The 19,579-nt window shown below is 36.4% G+C and overlaps 2 protein-coding genes across 8 annotated transcripts in view; one reads left to right on the forward strand and one right to left on the reverse strand.

The window, feature by feature from the left end:
* TTLL5 (Tubulin tyrosine ligase-like 5) overlaps nucleotides 1–19,500 on the forward strand; it is a 30,287-nt gene extending 10,787 nt beyond the window's left edge. For 2 of the 3 annotated variants that reach the window (XM_076536738.1, XM_012294730.2), the window contains 11 exons: nucleotides 12,428–12,534; nucleotides 12,764–12,977; nucleotides 13,277–13,533; nucleotides 13,660–13,859; nucleotides 13,937–14,166; nucleotides 14,230–14,425; nucleotides 14,508–14,673; nucleotides 14,753–14,893; nucleotides 14,980–15,130; nucleotides 15,196–15,362; nucleotides 15,481–19,500. In XM_076536738.1, coding sequence (XP_076392853.1) covers nucleotides 12,428–12,534; nucleotides 12,764–12,977; nucleotides 13,277–13,533; nucleotides 13,660–13,859; nucleotides 13,937–14,166; nucleotides 14,230–14,425; nucleotides 14,508–14,673; nucleotides 14,753–14,893; nucleotides 14,980–15,130; nucleotides 15,196–15,362; nucleotides 15,481–15,700 — 2,049 coding nt within the window. In that variant the 3' untranslated portion in view covers nucleotides 15,701–19,500. The remainder of the gene's footprint in view (nucleotides 1–12,427; nucleotides 12,535–12,763; nucleotides 12,978–13,276; nucleotides 13,534–13,659; nucleotides 13,860–13,936; nucleotides 14,167–14,229; nucleotides 14,426–14,507; nucleotides 14,674–14,752; nucleotides 14,894–14,979; nucleotides 15,131–15,195; nucleotides 15,363–15,480) is intronic. The other variant, XM_012294731.2, reaches the window with a different exon arrangement.
* LOC105663743 (uncharacterized) lies at nucleotides 10–7,229 on the reverse strand. 5 transcript variants are annotated; one of them, XM_076536741.1, is made up of 3 exons: nucleotides 7,072–7,229; nucleotides 6,257–6,507; nucleotides 10–2,491 (listed from the first exon to the last, which is right to left on the reverse strand). In XM_076536741.1, exon 3 carries the CDS (start codon nucleotides 2,472–2,474, stop codon nucleotides 732–734), a length of 1,743 nt encoding a protein of 580 aa, XP_076392856.1. In that variant the 5' UTR covers nucleotides 2,475–2,491; nucleotides 6,257–6,507; nucleotides 7,072–7,229; the 3' UTR covers nucleotides 10–731. The 5 variants fall into 5 exon arrangements, with proteins under 5 accessions (XP_076392856.1, XP_076392857.1, XP_012150124.1 ...); XM_076536742.1 differs by lacking the exon at nucleotides 7,072–7,229 and adding an exon at nucleotides 5,768–6,052 and having other exon boundaries at nucleotides 6,257–7,022; XM_012294734.2 differs by lacking the exon at nucleotides 7,072–7,229 and having other exon boundaries at nucleotides 6,257–7,020.
* Nucleotides 19,501–19,579: the final 79 nt, after the last annotated feature.

Below are 19,579 nucleotides of genomic sequence, written 5' to 3' on the forward strand. Positions count from 1 at the left end.
TAACATTCCTTCTTTTTTAAAGAATTTTTATTTGAGTCAAAAGAGTGATATAAGTATATAGCATGTACTATGCTGATTTTTATTATAATCTAGTACAAATGTGTTTCAAGTTTCAATTAATCTGATCATTTATTATATCTTTCAAACATTTAAGTACTTATATACAATTTGAACCAGCTATATACCTTACAGTTAAATACAATTGATTTTCTTTTGCTGATATTTTTATCGTGTAATTTACTTATGGACATTACATTCTATAATGGAATTTTTAGTTTTAGTTTATAGTACAAGAAGTAATGTATTGATATTATATATTTTGATTTGTTTGTTAGAACACTATTATTGTAAAGTAAGTTATTATAACATGGCATAGTGATATACTTTTGTTATGTTATATTTAATATATAATTGTCAGATATTTGTATATTCATACAAATATGTTGATTCTGAATTTATTAAGACAAACATAAACACTTTCTTTTACAACATGATAAAATGATCGGTTACTGTTGCTAGTCGTATTTAAATTTATACTTAACATGTAATAAAACATTTCTTTATGTATTTCCAAATATAAATTGCCTTATATTTATTAAGATAATTTTTAATACTGACAATTTCACAGTCTACTCAAGTATAACAAATCCAAATTATACAGCAGCCAATTATGTCATGGACAGAATTTTTTTTAACAGCTGCTTTTTTAAGACAATAAGTTTGCACAAGCGTTACTGAATACAGTTACTCCAGAACCAGTGTGCCCCTGGACACAGATCTACATCCAAATTTGCACGTGTTAGCGTCGATCTTAACATACGTACACCTTCACAATCTAAGCCCCAATTTGCCAAATTTCCAATTTTTTTCAGTCTCTTACAATTTTTGAACATATTGAGCACAGTAGTTGCAGACACTTTACTGGCCTCGTATATGTAAAAACATGTTAGATTTTGTACTAAACTATTCTCACATTTATCAGACTTTCGTGAATTTTTTTGTTTAGTCGATGCACTCAATAATTTTTCTAAGTGTTCATTCGTGAGATCAAAACAACTATGTACATGTAGTGCTGTTAACTCTGGTGCTAGTGAAAGAATTTTTGTGATAGCAAGAGCACTCACTATACGTCCCAATTGAATCTTCTTCAAATATTTTAATGGTGGAGGATCAGTTCCTTCTTTCCAAGTTATATTAGAACCATCATTAGTAAATGTTCTCAAATTAGAACAGCTACTAAAGATTTCTTTCAAGTCTACTTGTATAAGATTTTCATTTTGAGTTATTCTGAGATTAAGTTCTCGTAAATTCTGACCATTAGTACGAAGGTATTCATAGAAACCATCTAACCATTCCCTTTGAGGAGGTATACTGTGTACACTGAGAGAAGTAACATAAGGAAATAGCCGCAAAGCTTCGGGAGGATGATGAGGCTCCGAGATATGTAATTTTTCCACTTTTGGGCATGCTTGTGCCAACAGTTCCAAACGAACTGGTGTTGTTCTACAACTTCTTGCTTGAGTTAAGCTAAATGGAGTTTTAAATCCAGTGAATCCTTTATTCATGATTTCTACTACTCTGCCCATATGACTATATTCTGCTAAAGATTCCAGTCTTGGAACATGTACCAAAGCTAAAAGTACTCCTGTACTGGTTACCCCGGTATTGGCAACATTAAGTACTCTAAGTGTATCACAGAGAAAATTTCTGCTCTCATAATATTCCAACAGTACCCCTTGCTTTTCTTTTTTCTCTGATTTAGAATTCTTCATTTTCAATTTTGAAAGTAACGTTTTCAGACGAGACCAACTAGTAGGTTCCTGCATCGTAGCATGAGGCACTTTGTCTCTGAGTTCTACTTGTAACAATAACTGCTTCAATCCAACATCTGTTACTTGTCTCGAACAAGCTACATCCAAAAGCACAAGTTTAGGACAAGCTTTCCCTACTACTTGAAGCACAGCATCGCTAGCTATATTTCTCAAAGTCAAGCTCAATAAATTTTTCATATTCAGTAGTGCGGATCGTAATAATTTGCAGTCCAATCTTAACAAAGCAGAACGAGCCAGCTCTAAAGATTCGAGTCCAATTCCCTCTGATGCAAGCAATTTCAATAACGATGTCTGATGACTACATCCATAGTAGCAACAGAGGTTCACTTTTAGTTGTTTTATGTCATGCCCAAGAAGAAGGGCCAATAAATACAAAGGAGCTGGTCCAGAAATTAAAGTTGATCCATCAGAAGCTGGGCCATATAATAGTTTGGAAGTTTCTTGTATAACCTGAGATCGCAAACGTGCTGGCAGCGCGTTTATGTAGTAAGGTCTGATAGTTTGCTTCGCGTAGGCCAATACTTGTGCAGCAGATGACTCTTGTGAAAGCACCTGCAGCCGTCGGCACGTCCCGTCGAGTTGTTGACACACACGTCCCAAGCTAAGTCCCTCTAGGGAATTAGGCTGACGGTGGCCAGGCATCTTCTCTTGTTCATTCACTGTAATATTTGATGCATTAGTTATTACATGATAACAACAGTAACATGATAATTTTCCAATATGGTTAGTATTAAATTGTGGAAAGAAATTATATCAATAAAAAAATATTACTATTATGTTAATTTTTGTTATATTGTAATTATCGAGAATGATGAACTAGTATAGTAGAAGAATACGTACATATTGCAAAAAATGATCTGTATTAGATGTCACGTACATGCAAGATTATATACACACGATTAGTCGTTAAATAAATATTACTATATAATTTTGAGGTTAACTACGATTGGAACGAAATACAGGGAGTAATTATTTGTACGAGAATTTGTTTTGTCTGAATATGAATACGAAATGTATTATCAGGGCAATGTTAATTGAAGGAAACATAGTATGTAAGCAACTTTCCTGTGTAATTATTAGCAATGAAAAGCTCACGCTGCTGCGCTCATAAACTTTCGTGACAGTACGTGCCGACACTTTTTTCACAGATCATTTTATCATCACTTTTTGAAATTACAATTTTTATTTCGAAAAAAAATTCATCGTAAAATCTGCTTATTTTCTTACGAATCGAAACATTATGAAGAGCGTAAAAAATTGTTTTCACATGTTTATTACTTTTTAGTAAAAACAAACCAACACGTAACTTCTTTTGCGAATGATTGTTTTCTAATTTCGCATTTGAATGGCAACAGAGACATTAACACAACGATAAAATTGAAACGGAAAAAAAAAAAAGAAAAAAGAAACAAACATGACAGAAGGTATCGAAGTACGTGTATCCATAATGTATCAGATGCATCTTTGATACAAGATTGATTTAATAAAGCAGTAATAGATGCAACGAAGGTTTTCAAATCGAAGCTGTTAATCTTCTATTATTAGTATAATATAGTAACCAAGTGTATTTAAAATTAATTAACAAGGAAAAATAAAAAAAATATAAGCACATATTTATACAAACAATATATGTTTGTTCTTTCATCGTGATTCTTATGTATGTGTTACGATAGATCAATCAGAGAAACTAGGAAACGTGTTCAGAAGCGTGGTGTACGCGTTATACGCTTTGCATGTCTATCGCAAACAAATTGGCGAACAAGGAGAGGACGTTATTACTTTCGAGCCTTCACGAATACGCGACTTTTACTGCTTCGATAAAAGAAGGAATGTTAATTTATTACCTAAGCTGTGCGGTGTACGTAATACTTGTCGTTGCGTAAAAAGAACCGCAATTGACTAAATTGTTTGTATCCATAATTTATCGGATGTTTTATCGATGTATTGGCGATGACATTCGCTTATCGCAATTATTGTTAAGTAGCATTTATGATCTCTATGAAACATAACCCTTGAAAGACTGTGTGATGTAGGATCATTTTGACTACTAACTAAAACACTGAAATTTTGATTCAACAGAATGTAAACGTCACTTAAAATTAATGGTGCGAACATTCCTATAACGGTGCGATCAGATTATTTGATCGAGACGATAATCGCTTGCTAGAAATAGAAATAATCGTATGGAGATTGAAGCTTCTGTAAATTGCATTTAATGCATGATCGGATAAAAGAAGCTATGAATGTTTTAATTGTTACGAGCTTCCACTTTTTTTCTTTATTTAGAGACGTGATTCACATGGTATACAAGACTCGGTATATTGCCATCTTCACGTAGATCTTCATGCATCCCAGCGACTTTCGTCATTGTATTTAAAATTGTCCAAAGTGTCAGTCTTAATTTTACTCGAACTCATGGCTTCGTAGGTCTAGGTCACGAGGGTTAAAGTCATGCACGTGTAATTTTGAAATCGGGATGGTATATATGCAAATGCATCTAACCACCATGAGTCGTTCACACGTTCGGTTACATAAAGGCAAACACACCGAATCCAACATACACCGTTGCGACACTTTCACTGGACCATTTTTGTTTTTTCGTTCATTCTACTTGCAAGTGATCGACGCTACTTTCTAGTAACGGTATTAAAACGCTTGACACTCGATGACCATGGTGCTACGCCGCTCGAAATAATTAGATGATCGCTGGATCGAATCGCCTCAGTGATATTTTCGCCAAAATCAACCACTTCACTTGGGTTAGTTTATTTTATACGTTAACAAGGGCAGATCCAGCTTCTCCAAAGTGGAGATCAAGATCTCACAAATTATATCTAAGTGGAAATGCAAAGCAGAATACAACTCAAATAAAATTCTGATCACACAAAATTATGAATGAAAAGTATACAATTAAGCAACATTAGACTTGGCAGTTTTAGTAAGATTAAGAGATTTGAGTTAAGCAACAAAGTTCAGTTTGAATTAATTTTTGATGACCAAATAGTTTAGAAGACTTCATGAATCAAAATCTATTTTATTCGCAAAGAATTCTACGCCATCGATATTTGATTCATTCTCTGGACACAAGGTTATTTATGCAATTACTTCGAGCCTTGTGTTCCTCGTGGACAGTTGATTCGAGACACACCGAGTGTATGCTACCCACGTGTCGATGCGTCAACGACAATTCAATGATCCAAACAAAACTTTCAACTCGTTCGAGTACTACTAGATAGCAAATCGTTGAAGGAATTTTTGTTTCACCTGTCTCTAAACTTGATCGTGTTATTAAAAAAGGAACCCTTGCACGTTTACCTTGAGACGAACGAATACTATTTTTCTTGCTGGGACTGTAATTAACTTTTTTTCTTTGTATCATGTTCGTTGGCTAAATTAAATTCGAGGCTGATCTCGCGTTTCTCAAAGTCACGTTTAACCCTTTGAAACAAGATGTCAATATTGAAAAAAGAAATGATTGTATTGATGAACTCTTGTAAGTAGTAGTAACAAACGAAATTCTGTTTATCCAAAAAAAATAATATGTGTATGAAGTTAGGAATCTGGTAACTCGATGCTTTGTATTATTCATTTTGACAGCTAATGTGTTATATGTTCTGTCATGAGGGTTAGTGGTGACACAAACTTAACATGATCCGTAATTCATATCGCAAATAACATGATCCAGTTTTATATGAATTACACATGTATTTAGATGTAAACGAAGTTCTGCTGTATCGATAGAGCTGAAAACCGGAAAAAGTAAAAGCTCGAGGGAAAAAAATAAAAAGTAATAATATCAGATAACACGTTGAACTAGTCATCCGCAAGTTGTTATATTGACTGAAGATGCGTCGATAAACACGAAACGTCAGTTTGAAGGCTCGTTCCAATTATCAGTGAAAATAAAAAACCCCTTTCCCGAAGATCGTGCTTACGGAAGGTTAGGGCGATGCAGTGAACGGGTTCGGCTTGGTTACTAGGAAGAAGCGGCGGTTAGTGATGGGCATTCGATACTCTCTCCTGCAAATTTTCAAGCAATTCAATCACTTCCATGTATTTATTCAAAGTAAACAACTTTCGAAAGATCTTTGAACATTACTATTTACTTAATAAATGTACATTATCTTCGTATAATTCACTCGCACTAAATTACACAAAAATTTATTAAAAACGATACATTATTTAAACAATAAGATGTTCCAATGACTGCTTTAAGGTTTCTGAAATAAAAACAAGTAACTTTTCTATCATGTATACACTGTTATTCCTCGCTTGAATCAATATTTTGTGAAAAATTAAGTTTTAAGGTTATCAAGATTTTAAAATATTGATCATTTCAATCGACATTCTTGGAGATCATTAGCCCATCACTCACGACAGGTGATTATGGAAGAAGAAGAAATAATCTGGCGTCAGGTGCCTACCTTGAAACAAGCAAGTCCCCTACGGGTGTCTCCTGAGCAGCGGCTCGTGCTAGACTGTCGCCGCTACGGAGCTGCATGCGTCTCATGGTTCCGTCCGTCTCGTCTCGGCTATATTCGTCTCTGTTCGGCATGACTCGCGACCTCGTCGTTCGGCTTTCAGCTTACCCACCACCACACGAGCGCCGCCACGCTTCTCCATCCATTCCGAGACGGTGGCAAAGCACGTTTGGGATCTCCCTTGTTTGAGAGCTCTTAAAATATGCTATTTTATTTATTTACCGACGTGCCTGCCGGCGATTATAGGATATCTCGCGGTATCGTTACATGCTCTTCGTCTCGTTGTCATCGTAGAAAACTTTTCCGGGGATAAACGTTTCGTCCGATTTCTCGAGTTGAATTCCATTTTTTGCACACGATGTTTTAACACGATCGCTGTCACTTATTCGATATCACGTATTCGAATTTTTAAAATTTTTAAGATTTCTGAAGTTCTGTAATTCATACATTTCTAAATTTTCAAGTATTCTAAACTATCGGTAATGTACGAGTTGTGCTTCATAAATGAACCCATCAACGTTTAGTTTAACATAGTCTAATTAGGCTAAAGTAACGGTAAGAAACTTGAGCTCGTTTCGGCGAAAAGCGCGCCATAATTTGTAGAATTATTATTTTTAAGTAAAAATCGAGTAAAGCTTAGTCTGAATTCGTACTTCATAAGCGATGCGCTTTTCTTATCAGCCCAGACAGCGAACGTGTTAACGCGGCTGTAGGTTCGTTTTCGTTTACACTCGACGATTGGAAAGTGCGTTAATTACCAGTCGTTCGCCTCCGTAGCACGGGTCATCATCTTCGGGCGTGTTCGGCGTGATGCTTCTCTCGTAGCGTTGCATGTGACGTCACGCTGTCAATAAGCTGCGCTGCGCAGATCGTTCGATACAGATCGATTCGTTTATCGATATTTAGAGGCTCGTGTCTGGAAACGTGTCTCGCGTTGACAGGGAAACAGAGTTAACGGCGATGCTACTTTGTTCCGCGGCAGAAGCGACTTTAATATTCATGAAGGTGCAAATTTATGCTGATACGTGTTATTTACAGCTGTGCTTCTAACCTTATATGGCTGTTAGACAATTCGGCGACCCTCGAGAAGTTATAGAGTTACCATTTTTGACGTCTCAAAGTCATCGAGTATCTGCTACATAATCGTAGGCTCGAAAGGCTAACTGATGTTTTATAAATACTTAAAAGATTGGATATCTGGAATTAAAATTCAAGGTTTCACGGTTCAATGATATCTCGCTGCATTATATTTAGAAAGCTTTTTAACATTGTAAGGTTATATTAGCTTGAAAGCTTCGTCTTGACTTAACTTGTTGGTTGACTCAAAGTCGAAGCGGTGTCAATGTTCTGACGCAAATCGATCGAGGGTTATCAAGAATGCAATAGTTAATAACTGAAAACGATTTTGGTTTCAGATGCTCAGGTGTCATTGAAATATTTTTGTCGCATCGAGGTTGTAGGGCGTCGCGATATATCAGGGCTCAAAAGCTCAGAAATTATTCAACTATTTCGGGATTTGGTAGCGAGGTCTCTTCGCGAGCCTCCATTCTATTTTCGTCTGTTTACACATCAAAGGGACGAAGCGGCTTTTGAACTCCGTTCGCATTTTTTGCTTGGAATTTGGTACAATTTCACGACAATTGGAGATGAGCTTGTAATTATTGTCTTTTATTGTCATTAATTGGATATGGAGACGTAATAAAAAGGTACAGGCAGTGAAGTATAGGATATCCGTCAACTCATGCGCGCGTGCGCAATAATGAGAGGGACGTGATTTTTTATTTGACTTCACGTTAACTTTTTTTTTCAAATTTCAGTATTTTCACCTGTAGACTTACGAATTTTTTATGTATATATTTTGAAAAGAACATTTTAATTTTCTTGGCACCTTTGTTTTTTAGATAAGGGTATATCGCAGTTATCTCCTAATAAATAATAAGAAAATCATCCACATGTAATTAAATTTGTGCGGACACCTTTGTTTCTGCTTCCACGTTCGTCTATTTACAGAAGATTCTTCCAAATGATAAGGACAAACAGAGGAAGAGACAATTTCAGTGTCTCGTCTTCATACGTTAGGACTGACGAGCAAGCAGCTTGTTATCCTTGATCGATAACGCAATATGTGGCTCACGTAAATGCGACGAGTGCGAGCACGAGTAACACTATTTCTTCCCGCGCACGTCTTTCGCATCTTTGGTTTCAATAGCTTCCTTTAATCGGCTTAATAGAATCCTCTGATTGTCACCTCCGTCATCGCCGTGACCATTAATTCATCATTGACCGCGGTTTCAATCAGCTGTAACGGTTATCGAGCACCAATTTACTCCTTTTAAATATCGTCATCACTGGTATCACGTGTTCTTCATTTCGAAAATTATCAGCAAATAATTTCAATTATTCCGATATCTAAGTATGGAAATGTTGACATACCACCTTTTCCTCCCTCCAAATCGGTCATCTCGTTGCGAACGTGATTTCGTTCAGTTCGTTTCTCTCGTACGTTCTTTTTTGCCGTGCTCGTCGCGTTCCGAGCAAAGTCGATTGTGAGCTGTAAAACCGGAGTAGTTTACGGTGTCGCGTTCATGGTTCTCGCGCAATTACGAGGGATCGTGGTCGATCGATACGAGGTGAAAGCAAACCGCATGCACCTTAAACAGAGAGGAAAAAGAGGCAGAATGAAAGATGACGACGTTCGTACAACTCTTCTCGTCGCTTCGTTCTAATTAACGTCTCCTTAAATGCTTGACGCTCGTCGCGGCACTTCAACCCATTCCGAGCTTGGCTCTTATTATACGACCATCCATGAGAGCTGACATTTTTTCTCTAGCTATTAAAACATCTTGGCTATTCAGTGTCTTTTTTTGCTTTTTCTATCTCGTTAATTTATTTTTATAAAATCTTATTTTTGCTTGCAACATCAATTTGTTAATTGAGATGGTCCTTGATTAGAACGGGTGAATATGCAGGACGCACGTGATGCGTCACATAGATATGTGTACTGTTGCGTCTATTATATCATACAGCTTGCACAAAGCGTATCAGCAATTGCATCAGATAGATCTTAGAGTAAATAGGATGTATACGTTGTGCGCTACTATGACGCACATGGTGTGTCATATAATGTTGAATGACGAGTGTTCGAAAGACGATTCAAAGCGAGAGTGGCGATCAGGGGGCAACATTCTTCGTTTCTTGCAGTGTTTATTTCTTTTTTGTCCGCGATCTTGCACGCTCTGTCATCGAGAGAATCTCGATCGGGTATAACTCACCGTTTACCACGGGATCTCCCGCTGACAAATGTCATAACAGCGAGAAAAATGCATCCGTTTTAATGGTGAACGAGGCGGGACATAATTGGCCCGGAAAAAATTGCTACTCCTCCATGCGGAAATGTCTCGTGAGCAGAGGAGTAGGAGAAGCCTGCGTTTCCAACGTTATCACGTTTTCATTGTGACGTTATCTGGCACGTGTATTCAGGAAAAATATTGGTGAAAAAATCCATTTGTTTGGGAAATCCGTAGAACCATGTAAAAACCGTACAGTAACATTGATGACTTATGGTGACGTGTTACCTAATGGCCAAATTGTCCAGTTTAATAAATCATAACTATCGCGTTAACTAAATAAACTTGAGTTTTACGATTTTCCTATGAGGCCTCTCCGAATATCCACTGGCAGATACCATCAGTTCCTACAATTTCTAAAGTTATCTGCAGCCGATGCAAAAGACTAAAAGGGAGAAACCGTCTCGAGGTCGAAAACAACAATCGTCGAGAAGAGATACGAAGAAACCGAGGCGAAGAAACGTATAATATAAACTCGCAGCGATAAAATACTCGTAACTTTTCGAGCGAGTATATTCATAGGTAGAAGAGATTATGGCGGACAACAGGTGAGGACAAGAACGGATCTGGTGGGATAAGGTTTGAGGGTCACACGCCGTCTCGGAAGGTCCGTGACTGAAAAGCTAACCGGTCCTGAAACACCGGCCTCCCGATGACTCGTAGAAAACCTGTACGCAATTGTGTACCGTGTCCCTGGCCACCTTTGATTTCCTCCTTAATTTCCGCATTACTTCGACGCGACAGTTCCTTCCGATCGATCCTCGACACCGATCGTGCGTTATTGAGACCAATGGTGACTGGGCTCGGTATGGTTAAAAAGGGACCTTCGAATCGAACAGGGACCTTGAGAACGTCCATTCGTGACAAACGACATTTACTTCACCGCTGAACAACGAAGTTACAGAAATGGGTTCTTCAAGTATCGTGTTATGCGAAATTTGAGCGAAGATTCGCGTTATGACTAAGAAGATTATCCTTCCGTTTCCGCGCTTCACAATCGCGTAATAAGATACCATAAGTACTTTAAATATGAAACAAGTTTATAGCAACGATGGCTATAAGTAAAATTCTCCTTGGAAAGAGTTAGCCACAATTTTACGACTATGTCCACATCGATTTGTAACAATTTGTGGACCTTGACTATGAACGACCTTTCGTTAACGAGGAAATTGAGCAAGCAGGTGACAATACGGTAATCTGTCCGAATTGGAGCAGCGCCTAGACTTTCTACAGCAATAATTTATGCAAATGAATCGAATCTCCATTTTAGTCTTCTAGGTTACCATTGAAACTTGGTAATATCGGTTAATAAGTTCCTTTCAATTTTTTCGGCAGACTCTGCACGAATGATTTTCATATGTCGAAGCGCAGCGAAACCTCGCGCAATGACCTAGCTCGATAAGGAGCACAATCGTTCATGTGATGTACCGTGAATGTAGATCATATCAATTGACACTAATGAAGATCAACCTTATCGTAATTCGATACTGTTTTCCGAGCTGCTTATTCAGCGGACGATACTCAACTTTAATAATACTCCACGCGATTTCTATTTCCATCTATCAAAATCGTAGATTATAAGAATAAATTAATATAGTTTGTAATTGATATTATGTACAACATCAATTGTACGAAAAGTTTGCGAAACACCGTTGGGTAGAAATAAGAAGATTACAAAGGCTCGTTCACGATTGTCTATTATAAAGTTCCTAAAACAAAGAACAAGAGCGATTGGAAATAGAATTCGAAGAAGGAACAGCGGGTAATTTCCCCATAGAGTACGTGACTTTGATCACGACACATTGACTTTTCATTTATCGGGCTCGCAACGTTTCATAAAGATATAATGGATTTGCTTTTGCGTCACGAATCGGCGGAACAAGATCGTTGAAACGATCAAACACTCTGCATGCGAAATGCTCGTGGGTTAAACCCTTTTCTTCTGATATTTAATGGTTCCCCTTCTCTTCTCGTCGAAGAAAACGTTACACCGAAAATACTCCGTCGAACTTGAGTTAAACGTCCCGTGCCGTTGAACCCTCCCCCTCTTTCGACTATTAACACTTTCGAGAACAAAGTGACATAAAGTTTAACTCCCGCTCAGATTAAACTCTGCTTTGCATTTGCACTGTTCGTGCGCGGCAAGGACTCGCCATTCGAGGATCAGTAGAAAAATTAATCGAATAGAATTTTTATTACGGTCTTGCGTAGCGTTATTAATATCTTCATTTAAGGTAATTGCTATTGCTTCCAGTGGAATAGTGGCACACCTAGAAAATGACAAAATGGAGATATCCTGACAGAAAAACACCGAGGACTTCGGTGTTATCGTGGTCGCACCCTTCTACTTTTATCGCGCCACTTCGATAATTAGTAGTCGGACCGGGTGGATGGGCATTATTGTTCCTACGAAAAGTGACCGCAAGGTCGATGATGCCGACACATGGACGGCGCGATAAATGCAGCTTGAATATTAACGCGATTACTGACGCAGTGTTGTTCGACGAAAACATTTCTATTATTTTACCGCTGTATCTTTTCATATCTTTAATGGATAAGTAGTCTGATCATCGATCAGACTTCTTCATTATAGATGATACGAAACGTAGGTGGTCGAACGTGTTAACTTCTTGAGAACGAAACAATTTCAAATGTAACATTGTGTACAGAAGCTATAACAAACATCTCTTTAGATAAATATACTAAATTTATTTGTTGTTACAGTAAGTTTCCTGGAATGCGATCATAAATTTCTATAATGTTACAGGTTTCCATGAACGAGACCGACTTCAACATTCTGTGGATGGGGAATCATCCAAAGCCAGACATTCTACGAAACTTGATGCCGCACCAGAAAGTGAACCATTTTCCAAGGTACATACATAAAACCGTGCTCGAATCGCGTGAAAAAATAAACCGAGGAAATCGTGAGGATCGCGTTTCTGGATTATTTTGAAGGATAAATAGAACGCCAGGGATGAAGTAATATCGCGTATTTACTGTGATAATATACTGTTCTTATTTATTAATTCGTAGAAACATCTTATGTAACTTTAATGTTTAATTTGCATCGTAAGATTCATCGAATTTCGTCCCGTTACAGGTCGTACGAAATAACGCGGAAGGATCGATTGTATAAGAACATCGCGGCTATGCAACGCTGTAAAGGGTTGAGAAACCTGGATTTTATACCTCAAACATTTTTGCTGCCCAGTGAATCGAGGGAATTGCTGACGGCTCATTTCAGGTATCGCGGGCCCTGGATTGTCAAACCCAAAGCCAGCTCCCGCGGACGCGGCATTTATATCGTTAACAGTGTGAGCATAATAATTTATCGGTATAGAGTATAGAGTACCGTGGGTTGCACCAAATTCGCACACACAAGCAAGCGCACAGCTAATTTAACCCTTCGATGCACCTCAGAAGAGCCTAGATAGAAAACTGACTATGTTAAAGTTAAAAATATTCTGTTCTCAAAAGTGTCAGATACTCGTTCTCATCTGTGCTGTTGTCTGTGTTAATGTCAAGAACGTCAGGTTAAAAATAGTATGATTAAAGATGCATTTTAGCGTATTTCCTGTTTGTCTTATTTAAATATTATATACTATGCTTCCAGCCTGAAAAGATTCTTACAGAGGAGTCCGTAATCGTTGCACAGTACATAAACAATCCCCTTCTGGTCGATGGACACAAATGCGATTTACGATTGTACGTTGCTGTCACAAATTACGATCCGTTATTGATTTATCTGTATGAAGAGGGTTTAGTAAGATTCGCAACGGTGAAGTACGACGGTGGCAATCAATACATCTGGAATCCTTGCATGCATCTGTGCAATTACAGCATCAACAAGTTCCATGTGGATTATGTAAAGTAAGAAACTGTGTTTTGCCATCTTCATAAGTGCAAGTACTGTCAAATGGAAATGAAGTTCCAAACACGTGAACTTTATTCCTCGTTCTCCGATTAACTATATATGTTTTGTTAATTACATTTCAGGAGCGAAGATCCAGACGCAGAGGATGTAGGTCATAAATGGACATTGTCGGCGTTGCTCAGACACCTGCGTTCCATGGGACGAGACACGGAGCTGCTCATGCAACGTATAGAAGATATCATAATAAAATCCATTCTTGCGACAGCTTCTGGAATTGTTAGCGGTATAAAACAATTCGTGAAACATCCCGAAACGTGCTTCGGTACTTTTACATCAACTTCTCATCAAATTCATAATGTTAATCGTGGAAGAGATTATTATAAAACATGTGTATTTTAGAATTGTTTGGATTTGACATTCTGATCGACGACACGTTAAAACCGTGGTTATTGGAAGTTAATTTAACCCCATCGTTAGGATGTGATTCACCGCTGGATGTTAGATTAAAATCGGCACTAATAGCTGATTTACTTACCCTCGTTGGAATACCTGCTGTTGATCCGATGTTACGGCCTCAAAGTACCCATCTTAATCGCCCTACCGTTACTTCCACTAAAGGAATAGCTAATGTAAGGTATTCGTAAATCCATTATCATTAGTTTTGAGACAAATAATTTAATTGTTGTATTTAGTGTAGAAGAGTACACTCAGCCGAAACGTTGGCTCAGAGAAAGAAGAATGCCAGCAGAAGTAGTATCAATAAAACAGGATTAACGCCTGAACAACAACGAATAGTAGCATCTGCAAAGGCACAATTCGAGCGACGAGGAGGATTCGTTCGTATATTTCCTAGTCCGAAATCGTGGGAAATGTATTCGCAGTATTTGGGTATATTATGCAGTGATATATAAATTTACTACGCGCTACGCTAAATCTTTATAATATATTTTACATCGAATATCCTTCACAGATCCAACAACGGGAATACCTGTGGTCTCAGATCCGTTAGGACCAGGCAGAGTTCCGCAACACATTAATACAAATCATAATTTGATGTTACACGAACAACTATTCCCTGCAGCTAGTCGTACCACTGGTTTCATCATTCCTGAAGTTACCTTGGATAGGTTGTCTAGGTAGTCTTGTAAAGATACTAGACATTAGATTCAACAATTTTTTCCAAATGTAGAATTCAATTCGTATAATACGTTGTAGATATGAAAGGTATGAGAGAGCTTTGGTAAAGGGCCACAAACAAAGTTTAGACCGTGGTGACAGTAAGAAGAATATGGATACGGATAAACATAAATACAAGAGTCAAGTTGTACAATCCATGCACGAAGGAAACAAACTTAGGTCAGTTTCAACATCATTAAATCTATTTGACGATATCTAAATATCAAGATGATTCAACTTACGACATAATTTATTCAATTTTTCAGTCCCGGAGAAGCTAGAAAGGCCTTTGGTTTATATTTAGGACACATATTACGTAAGATATCACAACCCAACGCTGATCCAGCATGCTGCGATCTTGTAATGAAATTTCTTCAACAGTCAGCTAGTAATTTAAGAACGCCATTCTTCTTTACGGTAAGTTAATACTACCGACTCTTTATGTTTTATATTTGTTTCCGTTTAATTGCTTGTGTGTGTAGTTACCAAGCAGTAAATTGAGTGACAAAGACCGAGCTGCCATTACTGCTAAACAACTCTCAGACTTCTTACACCTATACAATCGAGAAACAGACCTCTATGCAGACACAGTTGATCGTCCTCGTACTGTACCCAACCGGCTTTTCCAAAAATTTTTAGTTGCAGCAAAGTAAGTCTGTAACTACATATGACTATTGGCGTGACTAGGATTTTTGTCTAGTTGCGTCAATTCATTCGATCTTTCCTGCATAAATCATTTTTTAATGTACAATCTAATTACCAAACAGTGAAGAAGATCTTGACGACATACTAATTCTACAAACAAGACTATACAAGTGTGCTCATAGTTTTCTGGGAAGAAGCGGTTTTGCAGGTAGCCTACCTGGTTCTAATTTATTGGGTTCTTTACCACACATTACATCACGCGTATACACGAATGCCGCCACAAGCGAACAATGCAAATGTAATCAATCTATTACCAGGCCTACAAAAGCTCCGTGCATCTAATGATGTGAATATTTGTTATAGCCACATTTGTTCGTTAAAGCACTAAGTACGGCCTGCTCTAGGACTTCCCAAGTACAAGTGGACAATCATCCACACACATATATATATAATCTTAACGTTTCCCACGTAAACACTAGCACGGAAAACGATCACAAAATTAATATTTTGGGTACGCTTTAAAAGCGCTTTACTATTCGCTTATTTATGACGGTAGAAAGAAAGAAAGAAAGAAAGAAAATTCGTTGTACGAAACTTCTGACGAATAATATTTTGAATCTTCTTAAAGAAGTTTTATTAGTCTGTACCAGTGATGGTGGGCAAGGACAGCGAAGACGAGCTGCACGAGCATGTGAATGGTACGCACTCGTCGGTACCGAACAGTGCAATAGACTCGTTATATTGCTAAGAGGTCCATTTCAAAATTTCTGAACTTCCAAACTCTCAGAAGTTGAAATTTCTAAATTTTTATAGTTCCAAATTTCAAAACTTGCAAATTTTCAGATTCTCAAATTACCAAACTTCTAAGTTTGTGAATTTGGTCATTTGAAAATGTGAAATCTCCATGGATCTCTGCGAAACTCGTTCAACTAGCAATATAAATTTTGACGGTATAACGAGAGATGGATTCGGTATCGGTTTCTTCGCACACATCGTCGGTGGCCATAAGCTTTCCAGTGGGATGTTGATCTGCCCACCACTGGTCTATACAATCAAGTCCATATTCTTACATTACAATTTTATCTTTAAAACTAGTCTTCAGTATCAAAGATCCATCGAAGCTAGATAGAAAATATTGAAAATAAAAAGTAACTTGTGGATTTAATTTTTCGCGAGTTTTATCGTGTAAAACAAGCGGCCAATTAAAATTGAATCGTCTTAGAGTAAATCAGAAACCTTAAACAATAAAATAAATCAATTAGTAGATTTTAATAGAGATGCATTATCGGCCTACGTAACAGGCGATTAATATTTACTTCTTAAAATGAAAATTTGTCGAGTTTACAGATTTTAAAAAGAATGTTCTACAACTTTAAACAAGTAATACAACTCAATTTATCATATTTTTTCATTACATATCTGTCGTTTAGATAAAACAACTGATTCATTTTTTTTTTCTTAAGCGAAAGGAGCAATTTTGTTACCATAAATTTAAGAAGTACTTTAGCATGTAATTATCATTCTTTTTACAATTTTACTGAAGATGTTCCTACTTAAGTTATATTTTCACTTGTTTAAACATCGTTAATCCAATTGCGTCAGAATGCCTTTTCATCTAGTCAAGTTAAAGGGCAGAGGATTAGCACTTTCTTTTACCAGTCGTTCTGTTATACATCGTAATTTTATTCGACTACGCTACGTCTGAGGGTTTGAATTCGTCCATGCAGAATATAGTAGATAGAATTAAAATATAGGAGTTAAAAATTTGCACAGATGCAACGAATTGAATTTTTGCGAATTACATTAGTATTAAAATCAGATTAGGAACTTTTACGAATACGATTTTTCGAAGTGCAATAAGAGATGGAAATGATTACTGAATTCAAGCTAGATTCATTATAAGATGCAACATGTACTTTGCAGTAGCAATAACGACACACCTGCTCGCACAATAATTTCAATTGTGACTTGGTAAATAACGTTAAGTTGAGTACGTTGAGTTTAAGAGTATACATCACGGGTTTCATGACGTGATTATTGATAGAAAAAAAAAGGGAAATGGTTGGCAGGTACCAATCCATTAGATGAAACTTGTATAGATCTTATCCATCCATATAATGCCGTCAGTATTTAATACAAGGTTTTGCAGCTTATTCTTCCAAAGAGTATATTCATTCGCATTTTACAAGCTTTCTACCAATTGCACACCATGGAACAGAAATATTGTATTTTTCCATTTGCGTCGTTTAAAAGAATTGGAATTAGTAGTACACATGAATTCAACTCATTTGCTGTGATATAAACGCGTATGCCGACACAGACATAAGTTCAGTATAGCATTTTAACCCGTCATTATTCGGTATATTATATATTATCGCAGTGAGTTGATCTCACATGAAACGAAGACAACCATAATACAATAATCGTTCACGAAATGAGCGCAATCATACGCTAAACTAGATTTCTCTTTGAAACGCTCGTTTATCGAACATCATCAGCGCTAGCGTTCAATTAGCGAGCCGGGACTTAATGAACTTGGCGAGCGATGATTTAACGAATGCTCATTTAGTGAACAGTCACTCTATTAACCATTATTAACACTAGAAAGGCTGAGGAGCTCTCGCGGAACCCTTCGCTTAGAAAATATTTAAAATTTGTTATTTCTGCATCTACATAAAAAAAATATTTATGCTAATTTATGTGTTCAAATTTAGTCTCGAGAAAGTAATTTTGGCTTGGTAAAGATATTATTGAAAGAACGCCCTATCTTTCTAGAGTTAAGAGTATCGCAAACAGAAGCCTAGTACATTCGATATTACTATTTATGTGATTGTACTTGCAGCGTTTTAATTCATTCAACGAATATTGCCAATTTCTGTTTCAGAATGAAACGTATTTGCATAGACAGTTGTAAAACAAGTAGCCTTAAAAAATATGGTACTAATTATGTATAGATCATGTTCACACTATTTTATAAATTCTCTTTTCGACGATTATATTTATACTTTGTATATTGACAATTACCATGTATTTGCTGTAGTTACTCTTTTTTTGTTTTATTTCACAATTTTATGTTTTTATGCTTCGTTTTTTAATTGTTCGTGAAGTATTATTTCATGTAAATATTTTCCATAATTCAAGAAGTTAATATATTTATGTGAATAGAAAATATTATTTTAATTCATAGAATATTATTTTTATATGTACTTCACAATGTTACGTTTCATTGCTCGACTGTATGTCTGTACCTTACATTGTAAAACACAGATTTTGTTTCTTGTAAAGATGTTATTAGCCAATCCGTTTCTGTGTTCGTTAGTTGAATCCAGTATAAATGTACAAGATGCTTGACGCTTAAATTAAGATTATCACAGACAAAGTGGTACATACTGCCATTATTTTGTAAACATATCTTTTTTTACTACTGTAATGTATTATTTATATTCTGAGCAATTTTTATTTCAATGTTGTGTATACAAAAATGTAGACAATGTAAAAATTTGCACAAAAATTTCCATATTGCTTAACATTATTATTAGCGACCGTTATTTTGACGATACGAATACCAGATTATAATTCTTCAATGTTCACAGTTGTTCAAGTATTTCTTAAACATTTAAAAAATATTGTATTTCCGAGTTCTTTGTTAAATTAATATGGATGCAAGAGAGGCATCAAATCTTGCTAGGTTTTCTAATATATTGCAAACATGAAACTAACGATGTTGTTATTAAACTTCAATGTTGATAATGTTGTAAACAAAATAGTTTCTGTATTTGTGTAATTTGTAACGTGAGCTATTCGGTACATTGTGACATGCTACACGATAAAGAAAGTGCAGGCAACATATAGATATTAATTTGCGCTTAAGATATATCCGATTTAATATTTTCTTTCCCTCGCGTAGGGAACGTTAAACTTATTTTTAATCTTTATGCAGTAAGTTTCTCAATTATGAAAAACACTGAATTGGAAGCAATAGTAAAATTATACAAGATCGTGAAACTAGCAAATGTACATAAAAAAAATTGTTAATATATACCTCTGTGTTGCATACGCAACACCCCCCTCCTACCTGTGATTTGTAATATTTACTAGTCAGCTTACTGCATTTATTATAAATAAAATATTGTAAGAAATAACTGCTACGTACAACTATTTTATTATAATCATCGAACATTAAAGTTGCAATTGTTACTTTGACATATAGCAATTGCAAAA

Source organism: Megachile rotundata, chromosome 10 (assembly GCF_050947335.1).
Source record: "Megachile rotundata isolate GNS110a chromosome 10, iyMegRotu1, whole genome shotgun sequence".
In the NCBI taxonomy this organism is placed as follows: Eukaryota; Metazoa; Arthropoda; class Insecta; order Hymenoptera; family Megachilidae; genus Megachile; species Megachile rotundata.

Coding starts and splice junctions, on each gene's coding strand:
- LOC105663743 (XM_076536741.1), bottom strand. CDS start 2,474: ATGCCTGGCCACCGTCAGCCTAATTCCCTAGAGGGACTTAGCTTGGGA.